This window comes from Sciurus carolinensis, chromosome 1 (assembly GCF_902686445.1).
Source record: "Sciurus carolinensis chromosome 1, mSciCar1.2, whole genome shotgun sequence".
Lineage (NCBI taxonomy): Eukaryota > Metazoa > Chordata > Mammalia > Rodentia > Sciuridae > Sciurus > Sciurus carolinensis.
Window position 1 is genome coordinate 180222021 of NC_062213.1, and position 26384 is coordinate 180248404.

General features: G+C 39.1%; 1 protein-coding gene across 15 annotated transcripts in view; it reads right to left on the reverse strand.

The window, feature by feature from the left end:
* Positions 1 to 26384, reverse strand: part of Macf1 (microtubule actin crosslinking factor 1) — a 336255-nt gene that overhangs the window by 202248 nt on the left and 107623 nt on the right. For 14 of the 15 annotated variants that reach the window (XM_047537702.1, XM_047537610.1, XM_047537575.1 and 11 more), the window contains one exon: positions 10052 to 10113. In XM_047537702.1, the coding sequence (XP_047393658.1) occupies positions 10052 to 10113 (62 nt within the window). Of the gene's footprint in view, positions 1 to 10051; positions 10114 to 20955; positions 21038 to 26384 lie in introns of those variants that run through there. The other variant, XM_047537657.1, reaches the window with a different exon arrangement.

Consider the following 26384-nt stretch of genomic DNA (forward strand, 5'->3'; position numbering starts at 1 on the left):
GTGATCAGCCATTATCTTGTTTTACTTATTTATTCCACATAATTGCCTTGTGAAATTCATTTATCACCCCATTCTGTAGAATAAACTGAAGAAGTTGGGGTCTGAGAAGCTCGATCACAAAGCTGTAAGCTAAGGAAGATTTGATTCTTTCCAAGACTAGCAACAACTTCAAGTGATGCTCACAATACAGAATCACAGGAATAGTGAAAATGGAATGAATATGATTTTTAAAATGTCTTTATTTATTACATGTATTTATTATGTGGTACTGAGGTTCAAACCCAGTGCCTCACACGTGTCAGGCAAGCACTCTTATCACTGACCTCTAACTCCAGTCCAAGAATATGATTTTCACATAAATAATCTAGACAATAGAAAAGGTTAATTTCAGAAGTAATGGATTTCTAGTTACTAGAATTTTTCAAGTAGTCTGGGATTTGGGATTTTTACATTTCAATAGAAAACTATAATGTTGTATTTTTTTTCCCCCTGCTTTGGTGGTACTAGGGCTTGAACTCAGGAAAACTGCACCTGCTCTGCAAGCAATATACCACTGAACTACATCCCTAGTCCCTTTTTATATTTTATTTTGAGACAGGGTTTCACTAGGCTGCCGTTTCTGGCCTCGAGCTTGCAATCCTCCTGCCTCAGCCTGAGTAGCTGGTATTACAGGCATGCACCACTACACCCACTAACTATTTCCCAATTATAAAATTCAATGCAGCACTCAAAGCAGAATAGGAATTGGAAAAAAAAAACAAAGGCTGGACAATCTGGGAAGACTTCCTGGAAGAGATGGAACTTGGATATTAGCAAATATTTTCGCAGAAAGATGGGAAAGAAGCACAAGGCTACATTGAGAGGCGAAAATATACAGTATGTGTTGTGTGTAAAGGAAGATCACAGGTAGATTATCCAGCTGGAGAAAATGGTTCATGATGAATTAGATCACAGTTTTCAAGTATTGAATGAAGGGCTGGGGCTGTGGCTCAATGGTAGAGCACCTGCCTAGCACTGGGTTCCATCCTCAGCACCATATAAAAATTAAAAAATAAAGTTATTGTGTCCATCTACAACTAAAAAATTATTTTTAAATATTAAAAGAATATATTAGCTCTAGACATGAACACTTTTAAGTTTAATCTGCAATATAATACTTTCTCCATCATTTTTTTAAGTGTAGACAATGAATAAGACAAAACACCTAGCTCAGCTTTCGGCATTTGCTGATTTCCATGGTATAAATACTCCCACAACAACCAATTTCAAGGTGAGACACTGAGAAGAAATGTATGGTAGCATATTATTGTGTACTATTTCCATCGCAGAGATACACCAGACATAATTAATCTCAAGAGCACAGAAAACAGAAAATAACAACATGCAGTAAAATAATTATGAAGAGCTTTAGTATTTACTACTTTTATTTTAAATATAATTTAAATTAAAGTTAGTAAATTTAATTTTTAATAATGGCTCTGTTTAGCAACAGCTTATAAAATTGCTAAACATTTAACATTTGCTCTTTTAAGAACTTATAAGCTGGCCCTAAGTTTTCAACATCCCTCCCCTCAAATGGGTTCAATGTTTCAAGCCTGCAGTATAGAACAACCATGGTACATCACTAACAGAAATAAGCAGTCTTAAGGGTTGGAAGGGGAATGGATTTTGAGAAGTTCAATTTTAAATATGTTGAATTTAAAATTGCTGTGAAGGAACTACAAATGGAAATGTTCTTGAAGCAGCTGCAAATACCCGAACTCAATCTGGGTCAGTAAGTTTAGAAGTCATATGCACAGAGGTTCTAGCTACAGACATGGGAAACATTGGGTTTCTGGGTTAGGGGCAAGAAAGAAGAGCACAGTGCTAAGGACTGAGCCTTAGGGAATAGCCAGAATTAGGAGGCAGGAGATGGAAAAGCAATCAACAAAGGGAGGGAGGCGGACAACAGGAGCAGTGAAAGAGGTAGAGGGAAAAATGCAATCAAGGCAGGGATGACTGGCAGTGCTACATGCAAAAGCAGGGCTCAAAGAGGATGAAGACTAAGAAATGATTTTTTGTATGTGTGTGTGTGTGATGTTGGGGATTGAACCCAGGGCCTTGTGCTTGACAGGCAAGCACTCTACAAACTGAGCTATATCCCCAGTCCAGAAATGATTTTCTAATGTTCCCAAAAATGAGTTAAAAAAAGTTCCCTTTTGTCATCTTCGTGCATATATCATGTACAACAGGCAACCTCACCTTTATGCATAGGTAGAAAGAACCAATCACTTTATATAAATATATCAGAATAGGGCTGGGTGTGACTCAGTGGTAAAGTGCTTGCCTAGCACATGTGGGGCTTGGGGTTGATCCTCAGCACCACATAAATATAAATAAATAAAATAAAGTTAAAAAAATAAATCAGAATAGAATGTACTATTGTGTGTAACCAAAAAGAACAAAAAAATCAAATATAAATTAATAGACAAGCAAAAGGCAGTCTAGTAATAGTAGAAGGAGAACGGGAGAGGGGAAGGAGAGTGAGGTGGCATATCATGAATGGAAATCAAATTCCATGCATGTATGAATTTGTTGGGATGAACCCAACTACTATATATAACTACAAAGTTCTAATTTTAGAAAACTTTCCTTTTTTATGAGAATAATTTAAGAGAACAATACAATAGAAATCATTTTATAAATGAATGATAGTTTTTAACATATTAGAAAATATTAAATGCTTGATATGAAAAGTTAAGAGACAACTAAGTCAATAAGAAAACTTTTTTTTAAAATTATGAATTTCACCCTTCTTGTTAGATATTATTGCAACAAATAAAATATATATACCTGAAGCCACAAATTGGTACAATCTGTTTCTTTTCATTCCACAAGGGAACCAGTACACCATGTGATTCCTCTGTTTTTGTTTTGTTTTTATAACATGGGATCTCACTATGCTGCCCAGGCTGGTTTCAAGCTCCTGGGTTCATAGCATTCTCCTGCTTCAGTCTCCCAAGTAGCTGGGACTACAGGTGTGTGCTACCTTTCCTGGATTCCCCTGCAGTGTTTATGGTGTTTTTGTTTTTGTTTTTGTTTATTTTTTAAAAGCACCATATAAATGGGGGGGAAAGGAAGACAAATTTATTTTTGATAGACAAGACCTCAACATGGTATAAAACTTGGGAGTGGGCATTGAATAATTATTTAAATAACCTATAGTAGGGCTTGAGAAAAAAGTGACACCATGTTATACTAGAAAGTGAAATACCACAGGGTACTGAAAAGAAAAAGGAGGAACCTTTAAGTGTAAAGTTAATTTCATATCAAGGTCTCAATAGCTTCTTCTAAAAAATTCCAGCTTTGCTTTACAACTGTAATAGCAAAATTCAAATACATCATTAAAAATTAAGATGAATACAAGTTTATTGTGTCTCTCAATCTTTGTCTGACCATAGTAACCAAATAACTATGTAAAGAAAACTAACAGAAAGGTACAGAGATGATGGGGGAGGGGAATATAGACAGACATTTTTCTTGGAGAATGTCCAACAAGAGAAAACAGTATGTTTCCAAAGCATACTGAACTCAGTTCTACCCACAGAAAGATATATAACTAGCTAACATTTACTGGTGCTTCTATGTCAGCAATTTTTTAATTGCAAAGATGGGATTTAGAGGGTTCAACTGACATCCCAAAGCCATACAGCTAATGAATGGTCCAAACAATCTAATACATGTCTAAAGTTCCTCCCTGTACACAAGTGTACTTGCCTCAGAGGTTTTCCACAAATCTCTTAAGACAAAGTCCAGGAGACCAGGTATCATAAGTTTTAGAGTCAGTCACCAAGTGAAGCCAATAGCGCTTAAGAATCATCAATACAGATGTTTATTTCCAACAAATAATAATCAGGTTCTTCTGTCAACAAATAAGAAAAGTGAAAACTTTCAACTATTCATGGCCTTCCCTGTTTGTACTTCCTGAGAAAGTAACTGTTAAAGGCTGGCAGACCATTTGCCTAGAGAGCACAAGGCCCTTAGTTCAATTCCTAGCAGCACAAAACAAAAAACAAAAACAAAAACAAAAAAAGGAAAATTACTATTAAAATCAGTGAATGTCTTCAACTACAAATGACTAATAAATACATGAAAAGATGACCAATATCATCAGTCATTAAGTAAAGTGAAAATCAAAACTACAATGATAACACTCACTAGGATGGCTATAATAAAAAGACATACAATAGGGTTAGTGAGGACGTAGAGAAACTAGAACCCTCACACACTGTTGGCACAATGAGAAATGGTACAGCTGCTTTAGTTACTCAAAAGGCTAAACATAGACTACCATATGGTCTAGTAATTCCATTCTAGGTATATTACACAAGAGAACTAAAAACATGAGTCCAGACAAAAACTTGTAAACCAATGTTCACATGAGCATTAATAAGCCAAGAAGAAAATTCAGCAATAAAGAGAAATGAAATACTGATACATGATACGATATGGATGAACTTTAAAAACATTATGTTAAGTGAAAGAAGTCAGTTACAAAGGAACAGAGTGCAGTGGTGCACACCTGTAATCCCAGCGACTCAGGATGCAGACGCAGGAGGATCACAAGTTGGCAACTTAACAAGACCCTATCTCAAAAATAAAAGTAAAAAGGGCTGGGAATGTAGCTCAGAAGTCAGTTATAAAGGATCACATATTGTATGACTCCATTTTTATGGGTTATCTAACACAGGCAAATCTACAGGGACACAAAGTAGATTGGTGATTGCCTATGACTACGTGATATAGCAATCACCAATATGTGATATAGCATTCTTTGATGTCTACAAAAAACTTGATCCAGAAAAGCTTTCCTCTAAGACTATGTATTAGACGGAAATGCAAGCAGCTCAATTACCTTGACCCAAACTATGTTGAAATGCAACATACAGGTCAGAGGAGAAAGTTCTGAAGAGAAGAGGATATTTTTTACCCTCATCTACACTTAAGATACAGGGGAAATGATACCAACCCTGATAGCTTTGGATGGATCCATTAACTGGTAGATCTCTAAACTGTAAGAGAGGAATTGCATATTGATTCAATGGCCAAACTTCTCTTTGAGAAAAAAAAATCTAACACTAAAAAACAGACTATAGCTGCCCTAGACTTTCCACTCTGAGGAGACCTGGGCTCAACTACAGGGAGCAGAGTGGAGGCCAGGAATAACTACTGGAATGGGCAGAGTGAGAAGGGGAGTGAAGGGTGAGTCTCTTGGCAGATAAGATTCTATCACCTGTTATGAAAAGTCCCTAAATTTTGAGAACTAAGAGGGTTCCCTTAGGATGAGGATGATTCTGAAAACCGTAAGAGTAGCTTTACTTAAAGGCAGGCACTAGGGCGCAGGGAGTAGAGAATCCTGAGTGAAATTCAAATCCAAATGAAGGACCAAAACTTTTGGTGGGGGTTGAGCTGCATTTAGAGTAAAACTAAGCCCTGAATAATCAGGGCCAGGCAGAGAGACAGCCAGGGATTACCACCATAGGGTCACGCTTAGGAAGCAAAGGCAACACTCCTCTTCTCAGCCTCTAACCAGCACCCATTGTCAGTCGCTTCAATTACATTCTGTTGCCAACATCTTCTGACATTTCCCAGTGGCATGAAGAAGTTAAGAGGTGTGAAAGTCCACACAGTGTTTGGGGATTGGTGAACTGTTCTGTGTGGCCACCATGGAGGTTGTACAGCAAACAGTGTGTGGACTCCTTAGTGTTACCATCTGTTCAACTAAAACCTAAAATACACAGAAAAAAGTTGGAAATGGTAGTATCTGGAGTTTGAAAACTTTTGGTGGCATATCTAGAATTCTTACTGAATTTCCAGGAAGGCTAGTACCTTCTAGATTGTGTATATGAATAAAAGTACAAAGATTATTCCATCTGCTAGATTAAATATTGTCCTTTCCTTTACATCTACTAACCCCTTAAGTCAATAGGAACTAACCAGAGAAAGCATTTCTCCTCCTCCTGAGGACCACATACTTGAATCCTTTTTTGACATTCTCTAAAGATACTCATTATCAGCTACAAGGACCTAGAAATATGGTATAGATAACTTAAATAAGAGTTCATAAGAACTATAGGTTTTTCTTTTTAATGATTCTGCCATAATAAACAGAACTCTTGGGTTTGTGGACTTGCACTCTTAATTAGATTGTTATATATTTCAGTTGCTTACATTTGTAACAAATCTTTTTTAAGAATGAATCAATTGTGCTGTCAATTAATAAAGATTAATTTGCTTATTCCAGAACAAAATGTTTCCCAAAGGGATATTTAGGAACTCAAGAGATTCTAGATCAACTAAATCTAGAAGTTGGGAGGCTTAATTGGTTTTAACTTTACACTGGTCTATCTGCCAAAGATAGCACTAATTTGGGTATACTTGGACAGGCAAGCAAGGGATGTCTGAGGTGCAAAAGACAGATCTTGATCTCTAATTCAAAGAATTCCAACTTAGACCAATGTTCTGATTAGCAGTGAATCTCTTTCTAAAAATTCCAAGATGAAAAAATACTATCAGAATTGTAAGGCCTGAGAAGAGATGAAAAATAGCCAAGGGTTTAAGTAAAGCTCTGGCTGGCCTCCAATTTCTAACAAAGCTATGATGTATTCCCCTAGTTTTTCCCTTCCCCGGGCCTCCTGTCAACACACAGCACTGGGGCAGAGGCCCAACAGGCAGCACCAGCTACAAATGAGCAGCAGGGAGCCAGGGCATTTGAATTTAACTACAAAGTTTAGGGGACAAGCTTAAGGCAGGATCAATTCAGTTCTTCCAATTGTTAGGTACGAAAGGAGAGTTAAATGGGGGAATGTTTAGTAGAATGACCTATTGATTTTGATTCTGACTGGAAGACTCATGACTGACTTTCAGCTCGATCCCTCACTAGTTGTATGATCTTGGGAAAGTCACTCCACTTCTCTAATTCTCACTCTCCTTCCTTAGTTGTGGAAACTGAGAGTGTAATTTTTTTTTTTTTTTTTTTTTTTTTTTTTGATACCAGGAATTGAACACAGGGGTGCTTAACTGCTGAGTCACATCTCTAGCTCTTTTTATTTTTTTATTTTGAGACAGGGTCTCACTAAGTTGCTTAGGGCCTCACTAAATTGCTGAGCTGGCCTTGAACACCCCCCCAACCCCCCCCCCCCCCCATGCTGGGGATCAAACCCAGGGCCTTGTGCTTACAAGGCAAGCACTCTGCTGACTAAGCTATCTCCCCAGCCCTAGGCCTTAAACTTCCAATCCTCCTGAGTCACTGGGATTACAGGTATGCGCCACCATGCCCAGCAATACTTTTATCTTCTTTGGGATTATTGTAAGGATCAAGTCAGATCAACTGTACTATTGAAATATTATTTATTAAAGGCAACAAATAATTATCGGGTACTTCTCATGTTCCAGTACTTGACAGAGAAAGTAGTAAAACACTGTCCCAGCCCCAGCCCTCAATAATTACTCTAACAGAGGAGATAGGTGAACACACAGGTATCTCTTCAAAGTGACATGGAACAGAGATGGAACTGCAATTAAAATAGGCTAAGGGATGGAAGTCAGAGTCTCAGGAAGGTTATACTGGAGCTCATCCTGGAAGGGTAAGTGGGCAGCAACCAGCGGGAGAGGCTGGTATGTGCATTCTAGGGAGAGAGAAATAAACAAAAAGGTATGAAAGTACACAAGGTTTAGGGAGCAGTGAATTGTCTGTGTGGCTACAGCACAGGCTACACAGGGCAGTCTACTTGGAAATGAAACTGGAAGGGTAGGTGGGAAGCAGGTTGTGAAGAGTTCTGCATTGTGACAGAGTTTAAATATCATCAACCAGAGGTAACTAGCAAGTTACAGAGGAGAACAGACATATCCCCCCTGTCTCTCTTCTTTCTTTGTCCTGACACTATAAAAATAAGATGTAATATGTGCCTTCCAATTACAATCTGGCAAAAAGATACAGGATGATATATATAAAATCTATAACAGAAGTACATAAGGAATATAGCTAAGAGTACAAAGACAAGGGTAGTTGATCCCACATGGAAGGTCACCAAACTATTTATTGAGGAAGTGTTAAGTTGGTGTTATCTGGTTTGAACAGACTTTGGAAAGGTATTCCAAGCAGAGGGAGACGCAGAGAAAAGATATAGAGCCATAAAATAGCATGCCACATAGTTCAGCAAAAGCTTAAGGAATGAAGGGAATTTGGCACCATGAGCCCAGCAAGGTAGGCTGAAGCCAGGCACTGCAGGTTAAGAAGACATGTAACAGACTTCAGGCTGTGTGAATTGTAAATTTCAGTCTGTCTCTGTCTAGCAGTATGGCCTTAAACAAGTTATATAGCCTCTCTAAACCTCAAGACAAGAGCAGAGGTGGTGGACAAGGAGAAGAAAAGACAGATAGATGTAAGAAATCTTTCCAGGGCTGGGGAGATAGCTCAGTTGGTAGAGTACTTCACATGTAAGTACAAGGCCCTGGGTTCAATCCCCAGCACCGGGGGAAAAAAAAAAAAATCTTTCCAAGATGACATCGACTAGATTTGTCAAAAAGGGAGAGATTACTGGCAGTATAAAATCAAATATGATTCTGCATTCCTAACCTGGACAACTAGGTACATGAATAGAAATATTTAAGGATTTGACATGTGTCAAATATTGGGTATGCCTGGGTAACATCCAGATGAATGTGTCAAGTACACTGTGAGAAACACGTCTTTGGGTTGGGCAAGAATTCAGGAAAAGGTTCTCTCATTGCCTCTTTATCCGGTTCTTTTAGTTTGAAACCCCCCTCATTTGCAGTGTCCACTAAACAAATGTATGTAACCATCTCCTGGGCCACAGTTTAGTGAACTACAGGTGAACCACTCACCCAAGAAGAAAAGAAACCCCCAACCAATCAGATTATCTGTTTGTGCCTTTAGGACCATGAAATTTCAGGGGTGTATCTTACCACAACTCACACATAAGCAGTAGGAGAAATGCAGAGAAATGAATGCAGGGGACCCACAAGAGAGTGAAGTAGAAGGAACATAAGGCCTCGCCAAAAGAGACAGCGAGTAGCTACCTGACAACATTCTGGTTTCATAAAGTGCTATTGCATCTAGATATCAGACTCCATGAGATCATCCTATATCCACTTTGACTTCTGCTTCTTTGCATTTCAGCAACCAAACAATCTGTATGACTAAAACAGATGAGACTGCTCAAGATACGGAGACCAAAACAAGAAAATGGCCAAAGTCAGGACTCTGGGGAAGAGCAACAAGGAAGTCAGAGGAAGAAAAGTCAGTGAAAGAGGCAGAAAAAAGGAATTCACACATGGAAGAGATAATTCAGGAAAAAGCAATGTCCTAGCATTTATATACAAGAGAGGGGGTTCTAGGAATAGACAACAGTGTCCAATGCTAAAGAGAAATCAAATAAGAGGAAGATAAAACTAGGCCACTGGATTAGGCAATTAAGAGATCACTTCTGACCTTTCCCAGAGCACTGGGAATTATTAGAACTCACAAACTTTTTATTTTCAGATCTGACTGCCACTGCAGTACCCTGCCTCGATTTTAAAAATAAAATCTGCCCAACACTAGTCATTCTGGGAATGTTCTATATCTTGATTTATAGAGTGGTAAAATTCATGTAAAAATCCGTCAATGGAACATTTTAAGTTCATACACTTTAGAGAGAAAACAAAGTCCCTTCTGTCCCATTCTTACATAGTAATCAGCTTTAGAAATAAAGGGTTTATAAAACAATTTTTAAACTTAGGGCAAAGTGTTCTTGGAACCCCAGGAATCATCACTTGGTATCTTCCATCCCAGTCTTCCCGAGGTAATAGCATGTAATGCTACTGTTCTCACACTGTTATGACCAGGGAGGGGTAAGGGAGGGAAGGAGGAATGTGTTAGTCTATCAAATGTGAGTCCTCACAGACCCAAGGACACAGTAAGCAACCTGAACCATTTGTGAGAAGGGAAAGAGATGCAGCTCAAGAACAGTTTGAGATGCTAAAGCAGCATACAGACATGGAGTCCTACCTTCATCAGGTGCTTGTTGACCCACTTGGTGAACGTTTTCTTCTGAACCCGGTCCCGCTCATCTGCAAAACAAACAGAAGACACTGGTTTGGTACCACACTCAACAAGTTCTTGCACCCCTGCTTTGCCCACACCCTGGTTCTTGTAGGACCACGTAAGAGAGTTGACAGAACCATTGGACAATGGGACAGTGCCTTCTTGTTAAGAAGGTTAGGCCTTTCTCTTTGGTCCTGACCATGTTGTTGATTTTAGACAGAATCACTTAGCTCAAAGTCCATTTGAGAAGAGCAGGGAGCAGAATGATTCCCTGCTTCCCTCAACAAGTCCCAGAAGGCCAAAGCTGTGAATGCCATCAACAGAAGGAGCAGAGTGGCCTTGGCAAGTGGGACATTACACTGCAGAGGTTAAATCTAACTCTTCAGTCAGGTACTGTGGTGCACACCTGTAATCCCAGTAGCTCAACTCGGGAGGCTGAGGCAGGAGGATTGAGAATTCAAAGCCAGCCTTAGCAACTTAGCAAGGCACTTAGCAACTCAGTGAGACCCTGTCTCTAAATAAAATACAAAAAAGGGTGGGGATGTGGCTCAGTGGTTAAGCGCCCTTGGGTTTCCCCAGTATCACAAAAAAAAAAAAAAAAAAAAAGAAGGAAGAAGGAAGAAGGAAGAAGAAGAAGAAGAAGAAGAAGTTCACTTCCCTCACCAGCCACTACAAGCAACCTACCTTTCACTGCCCATCTCTTCCCTCCCTTCCTTCTCCTAAGTCTTACAGAAGCAAATTCCCCCTCTTTTTCATTTTTTCCCCTCTTTAACAGAAATATGACTGTCAATATTTGATAACAACTGATCCACAGAGGCTGTCCTGCAAAGGACTCATTTTCTCCCATCCAAATTCCCCAGAGCCACTTCCAGAACACTGAGCCATCAGCCCTGCTCCTTTTCTACTTATTTGAAACACACACAACATCCCCTGTATCACCTTGTTCAAATCACCCTTGGTGTCATTGGTCATTTTCTTTTGCCCATCCCCTTCCATACAGCAAATCCACCTTAACCTTCCTTTACAACTTGGTCACTTTTACTATTTCCACATAAACATCAACACACAGGCTGGCAATGCATCCAAGCCTATGTGACTCCACTGAATTTGATCTGTAATTCACATCCAGTCACCACACTGCCATGCTCTGAGCCTCATTCCTTCTCCAAACATGCTATTTGGCAGCAGTCACCTTTATCAGTCTCTGATACCCCATTCTCATCTTCAGTCACTCCATCCTTACTCTACCCTATTCAATGAAAACTTCTGTGGTTACCCAGACTGTGCTAGACAGGATGGCTAGTCACTCAAAGCTGCTCTCACCAGGAGCTCTCATGGTCATGATGACAATCTTCAAACTTGAATTACCACCACTGCTTTATTCTTTCATCCCTTTCCCAAGTCAGAAAACATTTCAGAAGGAATCTGCAGCAGTACATAAATCTGGTTTCTAGTCAGTCACACAAACTTCAGCTAGGTTCTTTCTCCCTACTGCCCAGGCTTTTTCTTTTATAGATCCCATAGTTAAAAGGCACATAGCACCATTTCCAAACAGTGCCAACATACTCTCTCCACCCCCAGTGAATTCACTTATCCACCTATTTTTCTGAGTTTGTAACCAATCAGTAAGCACTTCCTCATCTTTGTCTTTGTGTTTTTATCTTCACCTTGAATCCATCATTGTTTTGCAAGGAACAACTCTCTTCCTACTATAGACCACAGAAATAGGAGATGGACCTTACAAGTTATCCAGTTTCATTCCCTGCTGATACAAGAATCCTTTCAACAACAAAGAATCTTGTGTTCAGGGTTGAAAAGTCTATCCAAATCTCACACTTATCTATAATATTCTTGAGATTGTGGAGAATCTACTACCTTATATTGGCAACATACCAATTTAATAGTTCTATAAAGTGTCATAATTGTCTTCCTTATAAATTTTACCTATTGGCTTTCATTTGGGACAGTTAGAACCTTAAGTCTAATTATTTTTCACTTAATGAAGGTTTTCAAGTATTTGAGGCCAGAAATCTTATTAGATTTAACCAATCATGAAAACATATTTTTATCTTTTTAGATGATAATTAAGTTATCTGATTTCATCATAATTCTTTTCAGGCCCATGTCATCTGCAAACTGAATCAGAACCAGTTTGCAACTAGTCTCATCTAAATCCTAGACACTCACACTATTTATTTTCCCTGCATGGCATTCTATTTCTCTTCCTCCCCACCTCTCCAAATGCTATTTATCCAACTTCTTCATTTACTCATTTATTCTTTGGATAAATCTTTATTATGATAGGTCCCAGGAGTTGATAGAAACAGCTCAGCTGAGAGAGAGGTAGACTGAAGACAGTTCCCTTACAGAAATATCATGTCATAATCCCTGTCTTCAAAAGAGATGATAGTATAACAAAGAAGGGAAATACTTCAATACCACTTGATAAGTGTTAGAGATAAGCACAGAGTGCTCAAACATAAGAGAAGTGGTGTGGTTTACCTCAGCAGGAAAGGGAAAGAGCTAGTGAAAGTTTCCTAGAGGAGTTACTCTAACTAATCTTAAAAGATGACTATCCCAGCATCTCAGGAGGCGGAAGCAGGAGGATTCCAAGTTTGAGAACAGCCTTCGAAACTTTGACCCTGCCTCAAAAAAAAAAAAAAAAAAAAAAAAAAAAAAAGGGCAGGGGGTGTAGTTCAGTGGTTGAGCACCCATGGGTTAAATGCCTACCCCCCCCGCAAAAAAAAAAAAAAAAAAGACTAAAAGCCAACCAGAAAAAGAAGGACAAGGATAAAGTTGCTACATGAAATTACAGATAACACAAATTCATGGAGACAAAGAGCTTATGTTCAGAAAACTGTGCAGAAGGACGGTTGAAAGAAGAGATATAAGAAGACCAAACTGTATCCTATAAGTAAGGGGAAGTACTGAAAGGTTTTAAATAGGAGAATGAGATAAGATTTGTATTTGAGAAAAATTACTTTGGCTGCCTTTCCCAACGACTTCAGTTCCCAATAGTCTCTTTGTCCTTCAATTTTTTATGATATTTACTGTGCTAATCACTCAGCACTTACATAATTAGAGTTCTGAACTTTTAATATGCTTATTCTTATATCACTAATGAGATCATTAACTCCTTGAAGAGGCCATGCTTTACCTTTTTGTGTCTCCCACAACTTCAGACATCTAAAGTATGACACAGAAAGACCTTAAAAAATAAAACAAAAACCTTCCTGATGTTCAACACACAATTAGAAGATTGGTTAAAAAACACACAAAATAAAATGAGAGCTGAGTCACTTTAAAGAATCCAGTTCAATATGTAAAAACCATTTTACAAAGTTCTCCCTCTAAAGACACAAGTATTCTTTTTTGCTTTTCCTTAGAATTTCTCCTCTGTGGGCTGGGATTATAGCTCAGTAGTAGAATGCTTGCCTAGCACCCTGAAGACCTGAGCTCATCCCCAGAGAAGGAGCAGGGGCTCAGGGGAGGCACAACTACAACAATTGTAAGTGCTTTTGTAACAGGTCAAACAATTCACAGATGGAAAAGAAAATAGTTACAGATTTTCTTTTAAGGTAGTCAGTATTTTTAAGAGGTAGAATTCATTTGATTTCTTTTTAGTCCACGGTCATGTTTCTTTCAGACCTGAAGATGTGAGTAACACAATTGAGACTTTTCATTTTACTACCAACCTGTTATTCTGATCACCTGCCAAGTCATTCCATGAGGATAATGCATTAGAGAACCTGATGGTCTTATATCAGTCATGCTTCCTAAAGCTAAATAACTGACTTTCAATTTTGAAGGAAAAGGATCAAAGTACTTTTTCTGAATATAATTATTAAAAGCGACATGATTACAAGTCCTTCCCAAGAAGAGCTAACTTGCTAGAACTGAGCTGTAAATTCCTCGGAAAAGGGGAACTCCTTTTCCCTGAAGAGCTAGAGGATCCTTTCTTAGGATCCTACATTGATAGGCCCCTCAATTGCATGAAAGCTCTTTTCTGATTTATACTTTAGGTCAAGGATGTTACAGTGCCTGAAGCTTTTTTTTTCTTTAAATATTTGTTTTTAGATGTTGATGAACCTTTATTTTATTCATTTATTTATATGTAGTGCTGAGAATCAAACCCAGTGCCTCACACATACTCGGCAAGCGCTCGACCACTGAGCCACAACCCCAGCCCTAAAGTTTTATATTTTCATGTTTTAGCAAGCCAGGCATGGTGGCACATACCTGTAATCCCAGGAGGCTGAAGCAGGAGGGTGACAAGTTCCAGGGCAGCCTCAACAACTTAGTGAGGCCCTAAGCAACTTACCATACCTTGTCTCAAAATAAAAAAGGCTGTGGATATAGATTAGTGGTAAAGCATTCTTGGATTCTAGCTCAGTACCCCCTGCCCCCAAAAATTTGGCAAGGAATTTCACTGGGGAAGCCAAGAAGCAACTCTACATATTATACAGACCAGCAGAATGCTCCAAACAGTTCAGACTTTCAAACTATTTAATAAATTTTAGGTTTGGCAGACAACTCCAGGCCCAGCTAAGATCTTTCTACCTAACACTAAAGGTAGGACTCTCAGTAAGTACCCTTATGTGAGAGGAAAACAGTCAAAGAAAGGGTGAAATTCCTTTTAATGTTTCTTATAATCTCAGCCCCACTAAAGGTTATGAACTGACAATGAAGAGTTCAGCTATCCACTGAGAAATTCTTAGATCTAACCCTTGAGGCATCAATGGCTCATCCATCACTTAGTGGTTACCAAATTAGAAGATTTAATATTTGCTATAAATATCTATACTAATTTTATTTTGGTTTTACTTGCAGATTTGTTTCTCCCTGTAACCTAAGTCTGTCCTTCCACCTAACACATGAAACCCACCTTTCCCTTCTCTCTTTTTTTTTATTTTACTTTATTTTATTTTATTTTATTTTTTTGCAGTGCTGGGGATTGAATCCAGGGTCTTATGCTTTCAAGACAAGCACTCTACCAACTGAGCTATATCCCCAGGCCTCCCTTCTCTTTAGGAACATTAATCCAACAGTTATCCACTGGCCTGTATATCTTCAACTTCTCCCTCTCCACCAGTTCTCTCCCATGGGCTTCCTGAGCCAAGTGTAATGACAATGCTCAGACTCTACTTCTTGCCTCCTACTCACCCATGGGGCTATGGCTTCCAGCCCCACAAATTCACTGTAACTGCTCTCTCCATAGCCTCCTAACCCAGTGGCAATCAAGTAACCCATCTCACTTAAACTCTCTATGGCAGAAGACACTGTTATCATTCCTTCATCTTTTAAACATACTCCCTCTTGGATCTAATACTCTGTTCTACCTTAGTTTTCCTGCTTTTTTGGTTGTTCCTTCTCTTCTGCCCACTCCTAAAAATGTTACTCATCCTTAGATCTCTTTTCTTCTTCTTCTTCTTTTTTAATATATGTTTTTAATTGTAGATGAACACAATGCCTTTATTTTACTCATTTTTTTTAATGTGGTACTAAGGATTGAACCCAGTGCCTCACACATACTAGGCAAACTCTCTGCCACTGAGCTACAGCCCCAGCTCAGATCTCTTTTCTTCTTATTCTATATTATAGTTTCTCAAAATAATGGACCCAAGAACCAAGACTTTGCAGATGGGTTTGGAAAGGGACATTCAGGAATCACCTAAAATTATATGCAAAGTTTTTGGTGTCATGTTAGAAGAAGAAAAAATCCATAGCCTTAAAAAAAAAAAAAAACAAAAGTTAGGAAGGCCTATTCTCTACCCTCTCCCAAAATGGTTGAGTCTACTTCCATGGTTTCAACTATAACCTATAGGCTGATAATTCACAAATTCATACCTTCAGCTCAGGGCTTTATCCCAAACATTACTCTCATAAAATTATCTCTTAAAATTTTGTATTTATCTCAAACTCACCTTTCTAAAACCCAACTCTTGGGCTAGGAGCGTAGCTCCATGTAGAGTGCAAGGCCCTGCGTTCAAACCTGAGCACCATTAAAAACAAAACAAAACCTTTCTTAGAGCCCTGTCAGGTGCCCTTTAAGGTAGAGGGATTAGGAAAGGAGAGATTTCAAATGGCATGTGTTACAAAGCTTTTGTTTGAAGAAAAAAGAATGATTCCAGGGCTGGTACGGATATAGCTCAGGGGAAGAGTGCTTACCTAGCACATGTGAGACCCTGGATTCAATCCCTACCATCTTAAAAAAAGAGGGTGGGGTAGGGGGAGAGAAAGGGGGTGAGGGAATGTAGTTGAAGAAAAAACTGAACTCTTTTTGCTTCTAACAGTTTTACCTGCTCTAACTTATCTTTCTCAATGCTGTCAGCAATATTTCTGGAAAAACTAATCTTGTACTCTCTACTTTAAAATTCTCCAGTGAACCTTTATTCTCCTAATAACATTAGTAGTAAGCATCTGCTAAGTACCTACTTAGGTGCTAAGCACCTTATATATATTCTTCCTAATGCTCAACAGTTCTATAAGATAGATATTAATTTAATAGAAAGATGAAGTCAAGAGAGAATAAGCATCTTGACAGAGATTACAAGATAAATAAGAGTCAAATTTGAACCCAACTCTACCCAATACCAAAGTCTAATGCCTCCATTCAGTTTGGTATATAAGAGCCATAACATGATTACTGCCAGCCACTCACTCCTCTCCACCCTTCTGTGAAAACTAACTTCCAATCTTGTTTAAAAAAAAAATTTCCCCAAATGGAGCTTCCTGTGCTTCATGCCTTCCTTTGCACATGCTGTTCCCTCTGCATGGAGTGCAGCTCCCCCTCTTCAACTATTCATTCTCCAGCATCCAGTTTAACTATAATCTCCTCCAGGAGCCTTCCCAATCTCCTATACACATTTGTCTAGGTGATTATTGCAGGCTTTCACTGTTTACTTGTTTCTGTCCTACTCCACAAGGAACAATTTGAGAACAGTCCTGGCACAGAATGAAAGCTTACACTTGAGGTGCAAAGTTCTATGTTCTGATTCAACACAGAAATAGTGCATGATAAACATAGTTCCTGTACATCATGTATTATCCAAAAGGCACTGAGGGAAGAATCTCTGTTTGTTTCCCTATGGGTCACAGAAAAATCACAAGAGCTTCAAGAAATCCAGAAGCACCTACCACTTGGAAATCGAAAAAGGATATAACCAAGTTTACAATGAAGGGACCTCATGAGGTTTATAATTAGTGGCGGAGACCAACATATACATAATTAATAATAACACCAAGGAAATAAGATATCAGACACACACTGCACAAAATACTGATACAAGAATTGATTAATTCTGACAGAGAGATAAAGAGAAGAGTTCATGGAGCATGTAGTGTTTGAGTTAAACCTTGAATCACAATAGGATTTTAGCAGCCCCAAAGGGGTTAAGGAATTCCAAACCAGAAAAAAAAAAAAAAAAAAAAAAAAAAAAAACAGTGATTTGGAGCATCTAAGTACACAGGATGTTTTAGAAAATGTAAATGCAATAGGAATATTAGTAATGTAAAGAAAAAATAGGGTAGCAAGTTCAGCTAGCTGAGGTCAAAGCACCAAGGATCCAGAAAGCTGGAGTAAAGACTATGTACTTAGGTAGACAAAGAGATGAAGACAGAGGGCAAGCAGATCTGCATGAAAATGCCAGGCAGACCCCTACTGACTAGGTGTGGTCTGGGTAAGGAAAAGAAGAGTTCAAGGTAAGTTTAATGTTTCTAGGCAGAGTAATTGGGAGAAGTGAGGTAGCTTGAGATAATAAAAATAGGAGGCATTGATTTGGTAGGGATAAATTGAGTTTAAAAAAAAAAAAAGTCAAGGAGGTGTTATCAGGATCTTCTTGCAGCCAGTTGGAACCTTAGGTGCAGAATTCAGAAAAGTGGTCAGAATTGAAAATACCAATTTAATAGCTGAAGCAATGGCAAGATCAACCCATTTCAATAAATCTTCCTAAATCACCACTTTGTCTACATAATCCTTCTATTCAGAATGCTTTAGTGACTCCCAATGGACCAGAGTCCAGTTATTTAGTTTTCATATTCACAGCCCTCTACAACCCTATGAAATTCAGATTTTTATTCTCTGTGTTTTAGGTAGCTGAAAGAGACAAAAGACCTGTCCTCTGACCTGAAGCAATTTACTCTTCCAACTTTATCTCTAGATTCTTCCCCACCTGACTCAACCACAAGCATTCTGATCTCACTGTTTCCAAACACACCTTTCACATGCCTTTGTTCACCTTTTCCCCACCTGGGATATATATCCTCCTCTTCTTAGATTATCTAACATAGCGCCTCCTTTCCAGGTCCAGATGAAGTCCCACTTCTCCCTTTAGACCTTTCTGATCATGCCAGTCACCTCTGGATGTTAACAAGTAAGTTGAGTAAAGTGCTGAGCATATATAACCTATTGTCAGATATCACTGTATTTAAGTCTCATTTCTCTATCTGAACTGAGCTCTTTAAAGTCAAGGGTCATATTTTAAATTTCCTTAAATATTCAACATTTAGGACTACAGCAGGTATTCAAGAATATCCAATCATTTAACAAATATATACTAACAGCTCACTACGTGGCAAGGTAAGGTCTACAAGAACACATTAAGATGATATTTTCAGTCAGACTAGGAAGCAATCTCAAGTGATATTTAAGACTGCTTTCCACAGCAGGGTGCACAGATTCCCACTCAGATGTTCCTTTTCCAGTTACAGCTTTCCTAAATTCTTCTTGCCACATCTAGATTAAGGAGATTCTGCATCACTTAATGTTCTCTATGCAAACTCAAAGGAAATGGGCTAAACAGGACAGTAATCCCAGCTACTTTGGAGCCTGAGACAGGAGGATTTTAATTCCACAGTTAGCTTAGGCAATTTAGTGAGAACCTGCCTCAGAATTTAAAGAAAAAAAATTTTTTTTTTAATTTAAGGGCTAGGGATGTAGTTCAGCAGTAGAGTGCTTTCTAGTGCATGTAGGGCCCTGGGTTCAATCCTCAGAACCACAAAAAAAAAAAAAAAAAGAGAGAAAAGAGATAAATGATATCCAAAGATGTCTTTGCTCCGAAAATTAGGTGTTTTATTTGGGCACCTGATTCTGTATAAGAATGAATGGTAACTAGCATGAATTTTCAAATTATAAACATTTTACATATAACATCTACTAGCTACCAATGACAAACTTACTATGTGGTAGGCACTGGTGTAAGTGCTTTAATGTCATATACTCCCCACAATGACTCTATGAGTTAGGATGTATTTTAATCTCCTTTTTAACTGAGGAAACTGAGGCACAGAAAGGTTAAGCAATTTTCCCAGTTTGCATGGCTATAAAGTGGTAGAGCAATAGACCCCACGTAGACAGTTGTTCCTAAAACCCTCTTTCATAACTACTGTGCTAGAGTGCCCTTAGGGGATGAAAAGGGGTGGAGTAACTGAAAGCATAAAGTTTTTGCCCTGAAACTTTCAACAGGGATCTGGACTTTCTCGCACTTCTCTGTTACTACAGAAAGCAAGGCCTTGGACTCTTGCTTATCTCTAAATGCTTTCAGATACAGATTATTCTTTCAGGTTCCAGGGAGGAAATCTCAGTGATACAGGTAAGATAAAAAGCTAGAAAGCCCGGCAATAACTGACTAAAACTGTTCCTCTTTCTGCCCCAAACATTAGTATGCCACTAGTTTCTCCAAAAAAACACTTCAATATTTGGTAGCACTGGCCTAGCAGTCAAGAGACATCAGAACCCAAATTCTGTGGCTCTCTTCCTCTAGATGTTTTCTGAGGTCCCTTCTCCATCAAACCAGCAGCAATTTCGATATTAGGAAAAATTTGCCTCATTTTCACAATTTTGTTCCATTTTAGAGACTCAGGCGTATAAAATCAAAAGATAGTAGATTATCAAGCTATTAGTTCCCACACTTAGCTCTCACAGACTAGTAAATGTCCTCAAATATATTACAAAGTGTAACATGAAGTTGCCAACTTTTTCTTTAGTAAGTATCTAAAACCCCATCTAACAACAATGCTTTCATAAAATAAAGGTTATTTTAACATAAAAAAGTAGGAAGAACAAATAAAAAAGAACAAATGAAACAAAGTAGGAAGGGCAATTTCAGAATAAAGGACAGTTTTTAAAGTGAGTTTAGCTTTATGAAAAACTACATTTCTCTTTTTCATTTTACTGAGAATTGATGAATTAATGTCTCAATCCAGCACCAATCAGTGCACTCTACAGTTTGGAAACCAGGAAACCTATCGTCAAAAATATCAGGTCACTTAAGGTTCAAGGTCACAGAACATTGTTTAAATGAATTATTCTCCCCTATCAGGAGAGAGCTAGGTCATAGCCAACAGGACTCTTCCTCTAGCCTCTAATTCTTCTGTAGGTCTCTGTCCCCCAACCATCTTCAAGTCCTTCTCTGTCACAGCTGACAGAAGTTAAGTGTTAAGAGAATTAGCAATAGGCCCCAAAGAGGAAACCTAGACCATGACTCCTCCCTTCCACCACCACTCCCCAGCTTGCTCAGAGGTAGGCTCCGCAACCAACCAACTTCTGCTAAAAATACACCCTGGACTTTCAGCACTGTGCAACATAACTTAAAAGTGGCTTCCTGACAGGCAGAAGCATGAGTATGAATTCAGCCTCTATAAAAAAAGTCCCACACCCAAAGCTTGGGCTCTTAACTGCCAGTCACTACTCAGGAAGTAGGGAACCCCCGCCACAACATCTAGTCTATTCCGCCCCACGTTTTAACAAGCCCAAAGATTGTAATGCCTGTAGGGCTTCAAAGGCCAGCCATTCCCATGAGTCAAAGAGAACAAGGGACATTTAGGATCCTCAAGCCCAAAAGAGGGAAAAAGAAACTTCACATACTAACCCATACAACACATGCGGCACACCAGGTGGGCGTTGAACTCGTGTTCATCTTGGTAACTGGGCCACATGGTGCCCAGAGTCTGCTGGCCCCACCTAAAAGGAGGGGATCCCAAAAAACCTCCAGCTAGTGTCCTATCCACCCCCTGCAGCTTCTCAAAAGGGCTGCGAGGTGAACAGAGACAGACAGCCCAAGAGCTGTGTGATGAACAGAAAGAAGAGAACAGAGAAGTGGCTCCACCCACAACTTCCTACTGACCTCCTTCTTCCCTTGAGGTCAGAGAGGAAGCTCCTCCCTAGGGCACTTCAAAAACTGGGTCCAGATCTTCAGGCAAAGAGCATGCTATTCAAAAGTGGCACCATCTCAGTGTTTTCAGACCAACAGAGCATCCAGAGGTGGGAGCTTCATAAATAAAAGTCCAGTCAAGATAGTCAGTAAGCCTTATCAGACACAAGCTGGTCTTTGCGTTACCTTCCATTTGAAGAACAGAAGCTTGTAAACTGATGAATCTTAGACAGATGCAGAAGAGTTGTAGTTAAAATGACTTACTGCCAAGTCAGGAACAGTGCATCCATTGCCCAACAACCTGTTCCTCAGGCTCGCCTCTTCTCAAGCAAAAAGCACATCTGAAATTTTAACCAACTGAGAGGTCTCACAATGGAAGCAACTATAATGGAGCAAGCCCCCATATTGTTGCCAAGAAATTCCTATATTCCAAAGAGAGATTCATCTCCCTATACTTACAGCTGCCCAATGAGAAGAGTCACAGTCTCTCCCCAATGATTCCACCTACTTTACAGAGCAGCTCAGCCTCCAGCGTAGATTAACTCAGCAGATTGCATAAACTTCAGAAATACTGTTTGCTTCTTGCTCCATTCTTTATGTTCATCCAGCCAAATGGCATCCCAAAGCCCCCTTCCTCTTTCCAGATCCTCTTACTTTGTCTTTAGAGTCAGTGCACTTAATTTGACTGGGCCAGAAATTCCTTTATCCATCAGTGGAAGGCTGCTGGCTTGTTTGTCCAACTTGTTTTCTGAGTCTTGGCTAATTGTACCAGACACTGGAATGTTGAGAAAACACAATGAAGGGCTTTTCATTCAGATGGCCCAGCCCATCTATTGCTTCTTCACAATTCTGATCCAACCAGGGAAGAGAAGAGCCGAGCCCCTGTGGAAGTCCAGACAGACACTCCAATCTTGCCCCACAACAGTCAAAAAGGGCCCACTGCTGATAAGGGCCTAATCACCAGCTCTGTTCTAGCTCCCTAAATAGAACAACTTCTTTAGGCTAATACTGCTTTCAATCCTGTTCTGAGGACAGAGAGGGAGGAGCAGCACCCAGGAAAGCAAGTTTCCAGAGAATAGCCCAAAAGACCACAAGTGAAAATAAGTAAATGTGAGCTTGCCTTGCAGGCCAATCAGTTTAAACAAGCACTGTGACCTCCTCAATCCCCTGACAACTTCACTCCCAACTGGGCATTCCTCCCACCTATAAACTGCTAATAATCCTGGTACTGCTTACTAATAAAGAGCTTCACGGCTCACTTTATCCCTCCTTAACTAAGCTCTTGGTCACCCCAATAAACTGTGACGATCCGATCGTACTCAGTTTGTCCTCCTTCTCAGCCATTCCTTGGAATCGGACAGAAAGGGGCCTCCTAGAAGTTACCTTGTCCTAGGAAAAATATGCACAAGAAGTAGGGAAGAGAGAATAAAAAAGAATAAACATTCCTGATTCATATTTAGTAGGATTTTCCTTTATCAGATTGAAATTGCCTAGGTGCAAGGACTATCTTTTGTCTTCAGACCTTAGTCTATCACAGAGGACTCTCAATAATCTGAGTATCTACTCTCAATAAACTGAGCACCTACTTTTAACTGGTAGTTCACAGGTAATGTGCTAAGAACTTTAAATATTTCGTTTAATCCCAGGAATTCTCTAAGAAAGGTATTATCATTCTATTTTTGATATAAAATATACAGAGATGTAAAAGGTTAAAAAACCTGACCAAAATTACATACTTTGGAGCTGTTTACCTTCGAATTGTGCTTTTGTTATATGCTACTATCTCTGAGAGGGACTAACCTGGAGTAGGGGAACTGAATACATGATGAGGGGAACTATTCTTTGCAAGATAAAGAAATAACTCAGCCAAATGCAGCGGCACACTTATAATCCCAGCTACTCAGGAGGCTGAAGCAGGAGGATCACAAATTCAAGGCCAGTCTTAACAACTTAGCAAAACCCTGTTTCAAAATAAAAAATAAAAAGTGTTGCGGGTGTAGCTCAGTGTTTCAGCACTCAGTGTTAGATCCCCAGTACGGAAGGGAAGGCTAGTGGAAGGGAAAAGGAAGGGGACTAGAAATTCAGGGCACAACCTAAACGCATGGGACAACTTCTACAATTACTAAATAAGCTTACAACCTTCTGGGTAAAGTTTGAGGAAAGGGAACCAAAACCTGCCACTCTTCTGACATCCAACAGCATCTCTATTTCCCTTAAAGGTACAGCAGATGGAGTGAGACCTTTCCATCAGATTCCCAACAGGTCCTAGGCTTCAAAAGGCAATCTGCTGTTCACAGTTGAGGACAGGCCTTTGATTAACAGTCAGCTCTTACCATCTAGAGAAGATGGGCTGGTATGGTGCTTACGTAGGCCGATCCTTTTTGCCCAACTTTTTATCATTTCATGTTAAAGGTAGGAGTCCACCTTGAGTAAAACATGATTTGAGTAAAACATTATTGTAGTTACTTAAGCAAAAATAGACTAGAGATATGAATATCAGGTCAAATATTATTGAATGCTATATGTTTGACACATCTGTAGATATCACAAATGGAAGACACACAGTTGATGCCATAAATGTAGAATTAAAGTTCAAAGAACTAGAAGACTGCACCAAATCTCACAGGGCAAAACTTAGGATAACTGTAAGTTCTGTGCTAAGGTTCAAGAAACCCAAAGGCACAGCAGCTACCAATAGATCTTGAGGAGTTGCGTGAGGGGAAAATTTCAAGCCAATACTTAGACACGTGGCTAGAAGTTGTCTGAGAATTTATACCTACTGTTTTCTTACATAGTACAGAAAACTAAAGCTATATATTTATTTTCTAAAATGCCCAAATCAGCCACTTATACTATGGATATAAATGGAGACACAGAAGTCTTTCCTTCCACTATATAAGAAAATGATTCATAATATATCATTTTTTATATACTCCCACATTGGCTTCTGGTACATTTCTTAATGCCCAACCACAAAGTTGTATTTTTGTCCCAGGACCCACAAGAAGGTAGTATGTCTTCAATGATACCTTTTGTGAAAAATTATGATGATAGGCTATAATTAACCATGTGCAAAATGTGTCTAAGAACTCAGGACAATCATGCAACAGTACTGATGCCATATTACAAAGGAGAAAACAGGCTCAAGTAGATTAATGTCCCTCAACCAGTAGGGACTGAGGTAAGATAAAAATGCAGGCAGTCTGACTCCAGGTGCTCAATCTGCTCTTAACCACAATTCCTTACTACTTCCAAGTATAGGTCAGATGCTTGCAGTGCCAAAATGAGAAAATTAGAAATCTTAGTCTTTCTTCTCAGATACGACTAGAAATTTGAAGTCCTGGGGAATTAAGCAATCTGCCCAAAATCACATAGTAGTAAGCAGAAGGGCCAGGACTTAAGAGCCCAGATCTTCTGACTCCAAGTTCAGTGGTCTTTCTACCACACTGCATAAATCTAGTAAGTGAGGGAGCGAAGGATCTAGGCATGGTGGCACACATCTGTAATCGCAGCAACTGGGAAGGGTGAGGTAGAAGGATCACAAATTAATGGCCAGCCTTAGCAACTTAGGAAGACCCTGTCCAAAACTAAAAAGGAAAAAAATATATATGTATGTTTAAAATGCTGGTATGTAGCTCAGTAGTAGAACACCCCTGTAGCAACATGTACGCGCATGCACACACACAGAGCAAAGGAAAGATGAAGAGTCCACCTTGAATAAAACATTATTTGAGTAAAACATTATTGTAGCTATTTGAGCAAAGATATACTAGAAATATGAATATTAGATCAAATATTATTGAATGCTATATGTTTAACACATCTGTAGATAACACAAATGGAAGACACACAGTTGATGCCATAAATGCAGAATTAAAGTTCAAAGAACTAGAAGACTGCACCAAATCTCACAGGGCAAAACTCAGGATAACTGTAAGTTCTGTGCTAAAGTTCAAGAAACCCAAAGGCACAGCAGTGACTGGAGAGGGACAACAATTTGTGATAAGCTTTGGCCATTTTATAATTGATCTTCATATATCATTAAGTTTAATATGATCCAATCATGTGATGGACCTGCTTTTAAAAAAAGAAAGAAAAGAAAATGAGAAAGAAAGACAGCCATGCAGACTTAAATTGCACTTCACATGGTCCAGACCCAGAGATTACGGCTGGTCCTCCTAGTGGGAAACAGGCAAGGGCAAGAAACTTAAGAGATCAAATTTTCCATATATTTCATTTTACAGATAAAGAAAACAAGATCCTGAAGAGGGAAGAAATCTATTCATTCACAAACACAAAAAATTTAAATGTTTTTTTTCTTAAATAACCATAAAGCCCTTTTCCTAATTATACTACCACAATGAGAGAGACTGATTAAAACACAGGTAAACTCTATATCATTCAATTAACTTAAACCTAGCATCCACCTTCGACTACATATCAAACTAAGCCACACCCTCTAAATACAGGGCATGGTTCCTGTCACAGTTTATAGCTAATGCTGCCTCTTTCATTTATTTATTCATTCAAATAATATTTACTGACACCTTTGTCTCAGATACTTGAGATGCTGAGATGAGTAAGAGTCCCTATTCTCAAAGATCTTACAGCTTAACAGAGTCTAACTGGTGGGGAAAGAGAGAAGCTAAGCAAGATGGCAACATGGATATGAATAAATCTTATGGACAGAGTGCTACTGGAGCACAGACGGGGAGGAAGGCTTTCCAGGGACAGTATCTACCTACCTTGAAGGATAAATGTCAAGCAGCCCAGTTGAAAAGAGGATGCAGGCATTTCAGGCAGAGACCTACAAAGTTTTAAATGATTCTGGAATACTGGGGGTTTGTAAAGCCCAGATGGGAAATGCAACTCATGAAAGAGGCCGGAGGAAGAACATAAACCTTTTATGTCATGTTGAAGAGTTTAAACTTTCTTCTTAATGTGAAGGAAAAACCTAGATGGATTTTAAGCAGGAGAATGACACTGTTCTGTATTTTAGAAGATGGGTAGGGAGTGAAGGGTGGAGAAAAAAATGGGAAAAATAGGAGGTTATTCCAACAGTGTTAGAAGGAACAAAACCATGAAGACAGTAGGAAGTTTTGAGAATAATGAGATTATATGAATGCAAGTGTAGGCAGGTTTTACCG